The sequence below is a fragment of the Artemia sp. Qi Xiang Cuo genome, chromosome 9, assembly GCF_049724085.1.
Source record: "Artemia sp. Qi Xiang Cuo chromosome 9, ASM4972408v1, whole genome shotgun sequence".
Classification (NCBI taxonomy): domain Eukaryota; kingdom Metazoa; phylum Arthropoda; class Branchiopoda; order Anostraca; family Artemiidae; genus Artemia; species Artemia sp. Qi Xiang Cuo.
Genome location: NC_142802.1, coordinates 65,855,505 through 65,870,465, shown reverse-complemented (window position 1 = coordinate 65,870,465; position 14,961 = coordinate 65,855,505). Strand labels below are relative to the sequence as shown.

Here is a 14,961-nt window from a genome sequence, read left to right as displayed (position 1 = left end):
AATCCAATATTTTGCATGCTGTTCAATTACTTCGCGGTTGTTAAAAAAATTTAGTCTTACGCTTATGTTTTAAGATAATTTTAATTGTATACTGAAAGTTACTAGTGTCACAACTGGTATAAGACTATGAAAAGCTGTATAGATTCGTTTAGTGTTGTCAGGCTACATACTCACTTTTGACCCTTAAATCATTAATCCTGTTTCTTATACTTGACTTCTGTGTTTTCAGTAAAGCGCTAGTTTTGTATAATCCTAAAAGCATAGGGAGATATAATTAGTTGGTTTATTTGCACTAGTATTATTGATATGTATTAAATAGGCTGTGAAGTAATAAGTTTTGTCCATCTTAAGTTTCAAATTCGCTCTTTACTTCCCTCGGGAAAACTTTGTTCTTTTAAATTAATTTACTGACAAGGAGATGAAGGTGTGGGTTCTTCTATTCGTATTACACATGAACTAAAACCAAGCCAAATCTGTTCTGCGCAATTCGTGTGTAAGGTGCCTAAGGTATAGGGCCTTTTATAGGGTCTTTCCAGATTGAGGTTTTATTTTTAACTTGAATGGGAAATAAAATAAGCGTCGAAATTGTAGCGGACCTCTATATTTGTATAGTTTGGTTTATGTATAAGGTATACATGATTTAACTTTCTTTTAAGGCAAGTGACGAAGTCAATTTAGATGATGTAAAGACTGCAGTTAGTAACGGAGTAGAAAGCAGGAATTTTGAATTGGATGGTGAAGTCATTGAGCCCTCTAGACAAACACGGGGAAGCTTAGTTGCTGAAGGTAATTTATTTTTATTATTACTTTTCGTTTGCTCATTAGATCAAAGTTTGTCTTTTTTAAACTTGTCTGTTTTTTTTTTACCTTCATAGCAACTTATAGTCATTTTTATTAAGGGTTTGACTTTAACTCCACCAACGAAATCCGTTTGGCGAGTCCACAGATAATAAATGCCACCACTACTAGTGTTATTAATAATTCTAGCTGGCGCTGGGTGTACATCCCTTTTCATCGGAGGAAATCATGTTACCTTTGAGACTCCTTTGAAAAGTTTGCTCCTCCGTTTTAGGTTTCACATACTCCACTATTTTTGCAACCATCTTCCGTTAAAACATGGAAAAGGAAATCTAAAATTGCGTTTTCTGAAAGTCTGCTACCTAGCTCTTGGCATCGAACAAGTATAAGGTATTGGAGCTAGCTGCATATTTAAGAGAAGATTTAGGAACCTCTTGACGGAAAGTTTCCGTTATTGATTCAACTATAATACCTGCATATGTGAGAAGGTGAGTGTTCGTTCAAATATTGGTTCCAAAGTTTCTCAGAAAATGGGGAAAACCCTAGCCTAAAACCTTACTTTTGGAGGTTAAATCCCCTCTCCACTCTCCCCTCTCGTAAAATTTTCTATACCCACTAAAGATTCTACCTATTTTCCTTGAAACCATAAAACAAGGGCGCATGAGCAGTGGAACGTCGATAAACTTAATCAGATTTTTAGAGCAGTACAAGTGAATGAAGTTTAACGTTCCTTGTACAGAACATATTCAACTTTTTCGTAAATTTGTCAAGTTGGACTCAAGTCAAGTCAAAGTTTGAATTTTGGTCATAATTCTTTAAGAAAGACTGCTGAAACACTAGGCCCGTTGAATTTGAATGACAAAAATTTTTAAAGAATTTTAAGACTTTAGCGTAAAACGCAAGGATTGAGGAAGGGGCAGCCCGCTCATACACGTAATAAATTCTGTTTGTTTTAAGTTTTAGTGCTGCTCCTTACCTTCAGTTGAAAAAACTTGTCTTTTATTTAACAAAAAAAAAATACTACTGAAAAATAAATTCATCTGTCTAAAACAATGGTTAACTTAAGCTTTCGATCAATTGTAATGGGGAATTACCATGATGCCTGTGACAAAAGCGGAAGTAGGGATTCTGGTTGCCCTCCAGTCACCTTTAGCCTTTAAAATGAGACTATGATTTCTTTTGTTTAATATCTGATTGAATGAGTCCCTTCCCAAGTTCTCACAATTATCCCTTCAAAGCGAAAAAATAAATGGGAGCCGTGTCACTCTTTACTAGGTGATCCTTTATGATCCTTTATTGACCCAGGCGTATTGGAGTTTCCATTCAGTCCGTCAGTAAGATCAGACCTCAATCCCCTGACTTCTTGTCATTCTGCCTAGAATATTTTATCTGAGTTGGCTAGAAACTGCCACTCGATTGTTATCTTTAAAAGAAAGTCATCTATTTGATGTTTGATGTTTCGATTCTTTTTTATTATTAATAAGTCTTATCTTCAGAGCTGTTCCTAAGGTTGATGGTGCCCGGAGGAAAATTAATTTCAGTGCCCCCCCTCCCGACTGAAATGTAAACAAAAAAGCCGAATCAAAGTAAAAAATTGACGAAAGTGGGGAACCCCCCGGTCGCAATACCCCCCCCCCCTAGTCACGGCACCTGGGGCAGCTGCCCTGGTTGCCCCGCTTTGAACGGTTCTGCTTATCTCATCTCTCACTCTCTTCCCTCCCTAAACAAGACCACCCACGCAGTCAATGATTTTCCATATCTGAATTAAAAATGTTTATATCATCGAAAAGTTTAGTATTTAGCATAAAATGCTGATTAAAGAATAAAAACATGTGACCGAAAGGGTTAAAAACATGAAACAATTCATTATATAGCACAATCTGCCATATGCCTTGGCTTGAAAACCTACTTTCTGATTTGTTAAATAGCGCATTGACAAATCACTGAACATGTGGGAAAACTTAGACATTTGCGTGCTTTTGAATAATAGTACTATAGTTGTTTGTGAAATTGTCAATCTAAAATGGCTGGTCTAAAAAAGCTGAAGCTGTGAAACCTGCCTTTTATTTTTCAAAAAAATGCTTTCGATTTTATATTCCATCGGATATTTTCATTGGCTTATTTAGATATTTCCATTGCTAATTTGGATATTTTCAATATAGCGGGATACACAGGGATTCGGGTAGCAAAACATAGGATTAAACCCCCCACGTTCCTATATCATAAAGGCGTAAAGAGGTTGTCCGTCTTTCGTGCGTTCCTCTTCAAAAAATTAATTTTATTTGTCCTTTATTCTTGCTTAGTAGAAGCAAGTTATAGGCTATTAAAAACAAGACAAACAGCCTGTTAGATAACCGGGGTTAAATAAAACCTAATGTATACTCTTTTGTAAGGGCAATGGGGGGGGGGGGTATATTTCTCCCTCCCCCAAAATTGCCTCTCGAACACAAAAATTGTCATCCCGCCTAACAAAACGTCTCCTGAAAATTTCAACTCAATACCTAAGCCCGTTGAATAATCTTACGGAATTGGCTAAGGGTTACGGATACTTACCAATTATATAAAGTAATATACCATATTGACCAGGTTTCACTTATTTAAAAATTGTTTATAATCCTAAAGGTGTTTTAATGAAAAATTCCAAAACTCTAGTTATTTTCACTTTCTACATTTATACTTCACAGAGGGAAGCCACTTTCATTGTATCATACCGGTACTAGAAAACGTTTTGCAAAAAAAAAAAAAAAAAAAAAAAAAAAAAAAAAAAAAAAAATCTGAATATAAAAATTAATTGAAAAATTGTGCAACCTTGCCGAAACAAAATTTTTTTTTCAAGCGACCGTCTCCCCCTCAACCTCCCGCTGCTTATGGTAAAGTTTAACTAGTGCTGTACTGGAAGCATTTTGGGGTCTTGCAAAAATAGACACTAGTTAATTGCCCACCTTCGTATTGACCAGAAGGACATCTTACGAAAAGTTGGAAAATTTGGGCATAAAAATGCTCTTTGTGGTTCACTGTGGTTGACATTTGTGGTTCTCCCTCAGAAAGATCTATCCCCCCCCCAAAAAAAAACAGGTGCTACGTAAATATGTAATATTATAGGCTATAGCCATTAGTAATACTTCATATACGTTTTATATAACAACCGTTCACCTTGCATTGACAAGGGTTATGCATGCAGAGTGGCTTCTGAAATGAGGAGACTACGTAAATAGCATTTTGATTGTTCTAACGCGATTGGTTATTTCCGATTTTTCACTTGACAGCATTTCGGCCCTAATCTGGCCAAAATATTCAAACTTAACGTTTTGATTTAGAGAAAAACAAAAAGCAGTTGATTTTTAACCTGCTATGCATCTAGTTAAGGTGTCTAATAAACCTCGCGTTGTGGTCGTAGTTTATCCTGAATAAAAACTGCCCCCTTAAAAAAAAGTTACATTAGGAACGACCCCCCTTGTTTTGTTTTCAATTATCTAAAACATTCTGGGATATGAATCTTACGTTAAGACCGTTCTTGACTGTTATTAAGTAAGAAGCGGATATCAATGAAAAATTCAATAAGAAGATCAATTATGAACATAATTGATTCAATTATGAAATCGATAATTACATACAATTACTCGTAGTCGTTAAATCATTTTATTGGATAATAATTAAGGATAAAGTCGTTAGTGTGAAACTTTTTTTTTTCCCATTTAACCCAAAGGCGAAGTTCATTAAGATTGCTTTACCGCTTTTCGACCTTGGTAGCACGCCCATTTTCTTTGACACTTTGCTAAAAACAGATATAATTGCGCATTCGCGAAGCTTGTATTGTTTTTTGTTTTGTTTTTTTTTTAATTTGAAAAATCGATAAAATTTCTGATCTTTGGTACTAGGGCAGTCCTTTGTGACAGTCATGATTTTTCACGGTTCATGACTACGCAACAAAAGGGGGAGTGATTTGAAACTATACTTCCCTGGTTCTCCCTCTCCCCTCCCACTATTATTACTACATAGAGTACATTTATAAAGGTTAAATGTTGCCTGTAAAGGTTAAACTAAGCACCATTGAACTGAGCACCGTAAATTTGTCCCGAATAGAGCCAGGGTTTTCAGGTCTCGGGGACAGTGTTGGTTTTTGTTCCTCTTCCCTCATTACTACCACAATATAAGCAGATCATAGTATTGACAAAAAACTCAGTTTTTCGCCCCTTCAGAGACTGTGTCCCCTTCGCCCCCTAGCTACGTTTCCCCTACTATTTTAGACCCCAAAATGCCCCCAACTTGTTGTCAGTTACAATAGCTCGTTTTCTAAGAGACCCCATACACGTATAGATGCACTGAAAACAGGGAATTTCGTCAGTAATAACCAACTTGCACGCTTCATTCGTGCTTATAGCCTCAGCTTAAAAAAAAACATCCCAAAAAAGAGCCCCCCATTTATAGGCCGGCAGTAATAGCTCATTTTACAAGAGGCCCAAAACAGATACAGATAAAACTGAGCGAAGGAAATCTTCGTCAAAATATCCAATCGCATGGGCTTCATGCACACATAAGCTAAAACTTTCGGAAGGCAGTTTAGTTGCTGTTTTTTTAATTTCTATTTTTCTTAGCAAGTCTGATGTTATATTTACACTGTTGAATGATTAAATAATAAAAAAAGCAAATTTTTTTCTACTGAAAGTAAGGAGCAACATTAAAACTTTAAACGAAAAGAAATTATTGCGTATATGAGGAGGTTCGCCCCCTTGTCAATACCTCGCTTTTTACGCTGAAGTTCAAATTTTGTTCCAATTCTTTAAAAATGACTCCTGAATCACAAAGGCCGTTTAATTAGAATAAATAGCTAAACAAAATTGAAATAAATAGCTATTTATTCAAAAAATCGAATAGTTAGCTTTTGATTGTGTTACAAAAAAACTTTAGCGTAAAGAGCGAGGTACTGACGAGGGGGGAACCCCCTCATATACGTAATATTTTCTGCTCGTTTCAATTGCTCTATTCTTTTCTCCTATGAAAAACCTCTCCATGGAAAGATACTCCAATGTAATCCCCTCCCCCGAACTCCCCCCACCAGAAAAAATGCCCCATGAAAACGATTGTATACTTCCCAATAGCCAATAATATATGTAAACAATGGGCAAAGTTCATAACTTGCAGTCCTTCCCCCGGGAACTGTGGGAGGTTAAGTCGTCCTCAAAGACATAGTTATCAGATTTTTCGACTATGCTGAACAGAGTGGCTATCTCAAAATTTTGATCGGGTGACTTTGAAAAAAATGAGCTTGCGAGGGGGCCTAGTTGCCCTCCATTTTTTTGTCACTTAAGAAGGGCACTAGAATTTTGAGAAGGGTACTATATTTTAGGACCACTGAGTCGATACGATCACCCCTGAAAAAAAAAACAAATAAACACGCATCCGTGATCTTTCTTCTGGCAAAAAATACAAAATTCCACATTTTTGCAGGTAGGAGCTTGAAACTTCAATAGTAGGGTTCTCTAATATCCTGAATCTGATGGTGTGATTTTCATTAAAGTTTTATGACTTTCAGGGGTGTTTGCCCCTTTTTTCGAAAATAAGGCAAATTTTCTCAGGCGCGTAACTTTTGATGGGTAAGACTAAACTTGATAAAACTCATATATTTGAAATCAGCATAAAAATTTAATTCTTTTGATGTATCTGTTGGTATCAAAAGTCCATCTTTTAGAGTTTCGGTTACTATTGGGCCGGGTCGCTCCTTACTCATAGTTTGTTACCACGAACTGTTTGATGACTGACTTTTGGGTGACTAAAATCCAAAGAAACCAGAATAATTTTGATAACAACGGGAGAAGCACACAAAGATGAAGAATAACAGTAAATGTTAGAGGGTGTTTATATGTGACGTCTTTTTTGAAATTAGGGCCAGAAATCAGGGCAGCTCAACCAATCAAGGTGCACCTAAAAAGGGTTTTTCTCCAAGCATGCATTGATTGGTTCAGTTGAAACAGATTAATGGCCCAATTTTTCAGGAAACACAAAGAGTTGACGCGCTCTCATATTTGACCGGGCCCTTGGTGTAAAGACTCAGTATGATTAGTTTACTTCCCAAGTATTCCTATCTAGGTCGACTGAAAACCCATAAAATGTCTTATGACTAAATTCTTTATGACATTTATTGCATCAATTCTATTCTTAATTTCAGACTTTGATGAGTGTTTACATGACATGCATGATTGCCCGACAAATGCCAACTGCATTAACTTAAATGGTACGTTCACATGCCAATGTAGAGAGGGCTACGAAGACTTGAACTCGAACACGACAGATGTAACCGTAAAGGGCCGTGTTTGTGCAGGTAAGTCAATAAATATTTGTGTGTGTGTGTGTGTGAGTGCTGTTTCAACTCAAAATGAGGAATTTTAATAAAACATCTGTATGGCCCCTTTTAGGCATTTTAAAAGAAACCATAAAGCTAAATTTGACACTGATTTTGCTTCAAGTGCAGTTGTGGCTAAGTGACAAGCTCATTGATAATAATTATTAGTGTATTTTATCTGCTGTGTAAGTTCCACCAAAAACAAAAGATACGAAATATGACTTCTTGACACAGTTTTGTCATTTTCTGGCATCAGTACCAGTACAATTCTTATTTATAATTTTAAATATATAATGTCCCGGTTACTACAAACCATTAATTTGTAAATGGAGATAACAATTTTGTCCATTGTAGTTGAAGAGTCTGGAAATTGTGTCTTTGAGGAAGACACCCCCGCCCTCACAGGCAAGGATTGTAAGTTATGCCCTGGGGGCATATAAGGTTTTTATAGAAAGGGTGGTTGTATATACTTCGGAGTGCCAGATTATACATTCAACGCATTGATACAAGTTTTTCTCGAGGAAAGCCCATATATCCATTAAAGGTGTGACAAGGTGCGGCAGAGCAGTAAGAGTGTGGTACTGTGGCTTTAATTGCTTGGAGTATCACGTTCTGGTAATGACATGCCCAGTTCCGTTGTTCAACGCCACGCGGATGGTAGGGGGTAGATGTGTAAGGCTGTGAGGGTGTTTAGGAGGTTATTATGATTTGCTTGTCCAGTGAAAAGCTTGAATCAATGGATTGAAGTAAAATTTTTAATATTTAATGTCTGAAAATGTGCCACAGAGCAGTAATAGTTTGGCATTGTGGCGTGAATTGCTTGGAGTGTCTCGTTCTAGCAATGAAATACCGAGTTCTGCTTCGAGTAAAACAGTGTTAAATTTAGATTCTTGAGCTTATTTTCGGTGAGAAAAGGTTGAAAATGTTCTAGGGGGATGATGAGGGTTGGTGCCACGTGGATAGTATGTATGTAATGCCATGGTGATGTGGAGTGTTTTGGAGGTTATTATGAAAGGCTAGGCTTGCGAAAAACTTGAATCAATGGGTTGAAAGCATAATCGAAAATAATTGCTGAAAATCCTCAGGTGCGAGCATATCTTCAGTTGATTTGGCACTCAGATGTGTATGAAAAATGGTATTTCAATGCCACTCTGGTTTCCAGGTTGAATTTTGTAAGCCCTGGATTTATTAAAATCGAGGAAAATAATGAAAAGTATGAAGAAACATATTAAAATAATATCTTAAAACTCTCAAAGTTTTGGTCCCATAATCCCCAGAAAATATAAAAAATACAAAAGAAATGTTAAAATATTGTAAATAATTGTTTAAAATCCTCAAGTGGTAGCATATGCTTAGTCAAAATTTCTCCTATATGTGTGTGAAAAAAGTATTGCAATGCCAGTCCACTCTCGTGTTTGAATTTTGTAAGCCCTGGATCTCTTAAACCCGAGTACAATAATGAAAAATATAAAAAAGAATATTAAAAAGAAAATCTTAAAACTCTCAAAATCTTGGTCCCATAAGCCCTAAAAAATATTAAAAATATGAAACAAATATTAAAATATGGTAAATAATTGCTTAAAATCCTCAAAAGCTAGCATACCCTTAGTCAAAATTGCCTCTAGGTGTGTGTCAAATTGTAAGCCTTAGATCTATTAAACCCGAAGACAAATATAAATTTTTTTTTTAAATAATATCTTGAAACTCTCAAAAAATGGGTCCTATAAGCTCTAGAAAACATTAAAAAATATGAAACAAATGTTAAAATGTGATAAATAATTGTTGTAAATCCTCAAGTGTCGGTATGTCCATAGTCGAAATGGTCCTGGAAATGATTGCTAGGAGGAAGGGGGTAGCCGTATATTGTCAAAATGGTGGGAAACATCATAAGTTTAGCTCCAAGGCTGTACCCAGGATTTTTTTCGGGGGGGGGGGGTTACTCCAAAAAAAAATCAGGGGGGGGGTACACAAAAAACTCAAAAAATGTATAGAGAATTTGTTTATGACCTTTTTTTACATTTTTACGAGTCAGACAAACATTTGGGGAGGGGGGGTTCAAACCCCCTAACTCCCCCTGATACGGCCTTGTTTAGCACAAAGAAACAAAATATTTCCATTAAAAGCCTTCAAAATACTAAAATAGAGCCTAAACATTTATCTCTTAACAGCCCTTCCCTCCTGGAATTGGGTGCTAGGACCCATGCCTTTCTTCTGTTCACACATAACATATATATTTATTTTAGTCAAAAAAGTCTGTCCCCCAGTAAATCGTTGTTTTCAGGAGTTTTGCGGTGCAAAACAAGAATTCCAGTCCAAAAAGGCTAAAAATCTAGAATTTAAATATCTTAGAATTACTGCAAATCTATAGGGGTATTGAACCTCCTGCTTCAGAGGCGGCAATGCCGTATGAGGCGCGTTCGTTTCGAAAATGTGTCACCTTTATTACTTCGTCTGTTTTCACCTTTGTTACTAAAATACATTAAGAACAATCCAGAATATTAAAATATCAGAATATAGAAAAATAAATGTCAAAGAAGTATATGCGACATTGATGTACGCGCTGTCATTACGCAACATACGCGCCGTTATTGCGCAACGTATGCTGACCTTACATAAAGTGTGTGACGCCATTAAGTTAAAAGAAATAAAAAAAAGTGGCTTGAATGTTTCAGTGAAAATGAAATGTCAAAAAAGTATTATGTGACAGTGATGTAACAGTATGTGAGCCGTCATTGCGTAAGGTGTGTACTGTCGTTAAGTTACAAACGGGGATTCCCCACGGGTCCTGACATAAGGCTACATAAAATTGCGTCTTCTATATTACGCCTGGATACAGTGGCTGTCATGGGAATCTTGCCAGCTGACCGCATTGTACAGGTGCGAGGGACTAGGAGCTCCACTTATCTGACTTCCCATGTTAATTTCCCTATCTGACCGTTTAAAGCGCGAGGGTGTGTCATTAGCTGTGTTCCTTTTAATAGAGCACCTGGAACCATATTGCACAAGTCCGAGGGGCTATTAACTCCATTTATTGGTACTTGTTAAATATCCCGACCACACTCTGATTAATCATATGCAAATACTGAAACACCTGGAATCCTGGGAATCTTTCCAGTAACTCCACTTACAATTTCTTATTATTGATACTTGTGTATTATACCGACCACACTCCGATTAATCATATAAAAGTTAGTGGGACACCTGGAACCAGGGAATCTTGCCAGGGCATATTGTCGGAATCTTGCCAGGGCTGTCGTGACGTCACGGAGCTGTCATGGAATCCTATGGGAATCTGCTATAGGCGTCTTTAAAATCCCATGTTAATTTCCTATGGGCGTCTTTAAAAGCAGAGTAGGGATACTACTATTATGTTTATATTAAATTTATCTTTTCCTGACACTTTGATCATTCTGTAGGAGCAGTCCAGGTTTGTAAGGAATGTAATTTTGCTGGTTCGTGCAAGTTCGATGCCAAACAAAATTTTGTTGGCTGTGAATGCAGAGAATGGTATGGAGGTGAGACCTGTGGTATCAACTTGAAAGGTAAGACAAAACCCATCTGCAAGTTATACGTTTCTTTAATCTACCATGCTTCCTTTGCCATGCCTTTAGATATTTTACAATACAAGAATTTAAGCACAAGAAATGAAGAACGGACGATGAACCTGTGCTAGTAGGTTAGCAAGAAAATTCTAGATATTGGGAGCTTGGTCAAAGCACTGGTCGTACCAGGACCGTTTCCAAGGAAGAAGGGTGTTTACTGGGTTTGACCCCCCCCCCCAAAAAAAAAAATTCTGACCTGTATATCGGTCGTAATACAGGTAATATGACTATTAAAAAGACGTCTTAAAAAGAAAACTAAAAATATTTCTCCGGTTCATAAATTGGTCTTAATTATACAGGTAAAAAATCCTACTCCCCCCCGTCTCTAGGATTTTTTTTTATTGTTTATCCCCTCCCCGACCTTTAATTATTTTGGTTATCCTCTTTCCCTTCCTCGTCCTAAGAAACACTTGGCACGACCTTGGGTAGTAAATCACCCTACAAGCTTGTACTACTTTGATAATATGGCATTTGACGAATATAAAGTGTTCCTGTGTAGATTAAATAATTAAATTTGTGCCTTTTCATAGATTTTTTTTCCAAAGAAGTAATCTAAATGAACAAGTTAAAAAAAGATCATAATTTACATGTGTCAAATCAAGGCCGTATCCTGGATACGGATCCATCCTGGATACGGATCCATGAATAAAAATCCTGTAATCCTGGATTTTTATCCATCCCATGAATAAAAATCCTGGATACGGATCCATGAATAAAAATCCTGGAATCCTGGATTTTTATCCATCCCATGAATAAAAATACTGGATACGGATCCATGAATAAAAATCCTGGAATCCTGGATTTTTATCCATCCCATGAATAAAAATCCTGGATACGGATCCATGAATAAAAATCCTGTAATCCTGGATTTTTATCCATCCCATGAATAAGAATCCTGGATACGGATCCATGAATAAAAATCCTGGAATCCTGGATTTTTATCCATCCCATGAATAAAAATCCTGGATACGGATCCATGAATAAAAATCCTGGAATCCTGGAATCCTGGATTTTTATCCATCCCATGAATAAAAATCCTGGATACGGATCCATGAATAAAAATCCTGTAATCCTGGATTTTTATCCATCCCATGAATAAAAATCCTGGATAAAAATCCATGAATAAAAATCTTGTGTGAAAGATATATAATTGTCGCAGTTACTTGATCAGTTCATCGATAAAGGTAGATGTGAAAGAAATAGGTGTGATTTGAAGTTAATATTTTATATGATTTGTGTGAAAAATAATTTAATATGAGCTGCATTTAATGATTATATTTATAAAATGTAAATATTTAAGTATGTATGAATACAAATAAATGTTTAGGTTTATGAATATACTCACATTTTTATAAATAAATATTATTACGTTAATAAATAATATAAAGAATAATAAAAATAATATTAATAAATATTATTACGTTTTAAAGTTATAGGTAATGATTGCATGAATATGTTAGTAGAAATGAGGGTACCAGCCCCATTGCCCACCCCTGCTGCCACCTACAACTTTTTTTAACACCATATATGAGCACGAGAACCACGTGTTTTATGGTTTTCTCACTGAGAATGAAAAACCAGGAATTTTCTCACTTGGAAAAACAGGAATTTTGTCACATTTATGGTTGTTTACATGGACGGTTATGTGTGTTGTTCGATTTATTTGATGTTTTTTATGGATGTCAACAGCAATTCATGTCTGTTTTATGGTTTTTGTCACTGAGAATGAAAAAACAGGAACTTTCTCACTTGGAAAACCATAAACCACGTGGTCCTGTCACGAGTAGCACCTGTGCTGTCGACCTCAATTCACCTATCGTGACTCAATAATTCCCCTCAGAAACAACAAATTAATTTCCCCTTTCTTGACAGATCAATCAATCAATGACATCATCGGTCAGACTTTAAAAAGTTTCGCCTAGAAACATTTCTCCAGGAATAGATCCAAATCATTAATGTCTTTGCCTCGGGAACAGTTCTACTGGTCGAACTCCAAAAGATATTAATAACCAAAGGCCATGGAAACAATTCTCCAAGAAACATCTTAGCGATGAATTGTTTTAGCGCGCGAAAAGGTTTCTTATTAATTTGAAATGTGCCAGCGCAGGGATGCCAAACAAAAGGAACACGCTGAATTTACGTTTAGGGATTATTTGGGCGAAACCGTTTTAGACAGGTTATGGAACTATTTCGGCGAAACAGATAGAGACATTTTAAAAGATGATTTTTGAAGAGATATCAATGACATCATCTGTCAGACTTTAAAAATTTTCGCCTAGAAACATTTCTCCAGGAATAGATCCAAATCATTAATGTCTTTGCCTCGGGAACAGTTCTACTGGTCGAACTCCAAAAGATATTAGTAACCACAGGCCATGGAAACAATTCTCCAAGAAACATCTTAGCGATGAATTGTTTTAGCGCGCGAAAAGGTTTCTTATTAATTTGAAATGTGCCAGCGCAGAGATGCCAAACAAAAGGAACACGCTGAATTTACGTTTAGGGATTATTTGGGCGAAACCGTTTTAGACGGGCTATGGATCTATTTCGGCGAAACAGATAGAGACATTTTAAAAGATGATTTTTGAAGAGATTTTAGAAGAGAATTTAATGGTGAAACTCTGTGGTCGTTATAGTAAACAAGTTCTATTTGAACAGTGTTGCGAGGTCCCCTACCCCAACCCCAAAGGGTTCCAATCCTCCTACCCCAAGCCCGAAGGAAGCCCCCGGTCCGCAAAGGCCCCCCAAGCTCCCAAAGGGCCACCGGCGCCCCCAAAGGCCCACCCAGACCCCCAAAGACCATCCCCGGACCCCCCAAAGGCCCATCGAGCTCCCAAAGGACCAACGGGGTCCCAAAGGCCCTCCACCGGTCCCCAACTGCCCCCCGGACCCCCAAAGGCCCACCATGTGCCCCACAGACCCTCCCTGTGCCCCACAGGCCCTCCCACGGCCCCCAAAGGTCCACCGGACCAGAGAAGCTCCGCCGGGATGCGCCGTGGGCCAGGAAAGCGCCGCCGGATGCGCCGCAGGGATGCGCCGCGGGACTGGAAAGCGCCGCAGGGGATGCGCCGCAGGGAGGCACCGCAGGAAAGCGCCGCAGGATGTGCCGCAGGATGCGCCGTGGGCCAGGAAAGCGCCGCAGGATGCGCCGCAGGGATGCGCCGCGGGTCTGGAAAGCGCCGCAGGGAGGCACCGCAGGAAAGCGCCGCAGGGGATGCGCCGCAGGGATGCGCCGCAAAAAAAAGTAAACTAAAAAGTAAAAATTTCGATCACAGAAGGGCACCCTCCCCCAACGGTCCCCCAAACACCCTCCCCGGGCCCCCCAACGAGTCCCCGCTCTATTTTTTTTTATACTTGTTTATGGCTTTATTATATAATTTTTGAACAATTTCCACTCATAATGTCATTCTTAAACCCATTTTCAACCTCAAACAGTCCCCTCCCCGATTCATAAATACTTTATTGAATTTTTTAACATGGTATTTTTTTTTTAATTTTTACGTATCTTAAAATGACATGAAATATGTGTACGGCTCTATCAATCATACTCTGTGCTTGTTTATGGACACGACGTGGCTTTTCCACTGGTACTCTATGGCAGGTTAACGACACTAGCGAGTTTATTGCATGCATTAAATCAGCATTTTCTACGCAATGGAATGATCAACACACAATTCATATCTGTAAAAACTGAAGATGAATTATTAGACAAAAGTATGTGCACATGAAAAAATCATTGTCGTGTTGAACGCTGGCAAGGAGAAATACCTGAACTATGAAACGAGTGCAAATGGAGATCTTATTGGCAATGTTTGCATACGTTGCCATGACAGTGAGGAGTTAAATTCCTTTGGTGTACCCAAGAATTTCCATCATGCAAGTGGTGGATATGCGAGAGTAACATTACCAGAGAAATTAGTAGTCAAAGAGAATTCAAACTTAAAAATAATAGTTGATGAAGAGGGACAACGTCTAGCTAATGGTTCTGGTAGCATATTAGCCATTGATAGATCTTATCGCAATTCTTCCGGTGTTAGCATTCGAATGAAAGCAAAAGGAAAAAGAAGACAAGCATACAGCTGCATCAACATCATAAATCATATCATGTCAATGTGCCAAAACTGCTATCTATGTAAAAATAATGTGACAATAGACAGTGAAATCACCGGCAGAATAAAAAGGACATTAGCAGACAATATCATCAATGAATATAAACATGAA

The 14,961-nt window shown here is 37.7% G+C and overlaps 1 protein-coding gene across 1 annotated transcript in view; it reads left to right on the top strand.

The window, feature by feature from the left end:
* Positions 1–14,961, top strand: part of LOC148948953 (uncharacterized) — a 118,898-nt gene that overhangs the window by 63,130 nt on the left and 40,807 nt on the right. Inside the window, exons 11-13 of the mRNA XM_089095067.1 lie at positions 657–786; positions 6,965–7,117; positions 10,555–10,680. Coding sequence (XP_088951193.1) covers positions 657–786; positions 6,965–7,117; positions 10,555–10,680 — 409 coding nt within the window. The remainder of the gene's footprint in view (positions 1–656; positions 787–6,964; positions 7,118–10,554; positions 10,681–14,961) is intronic.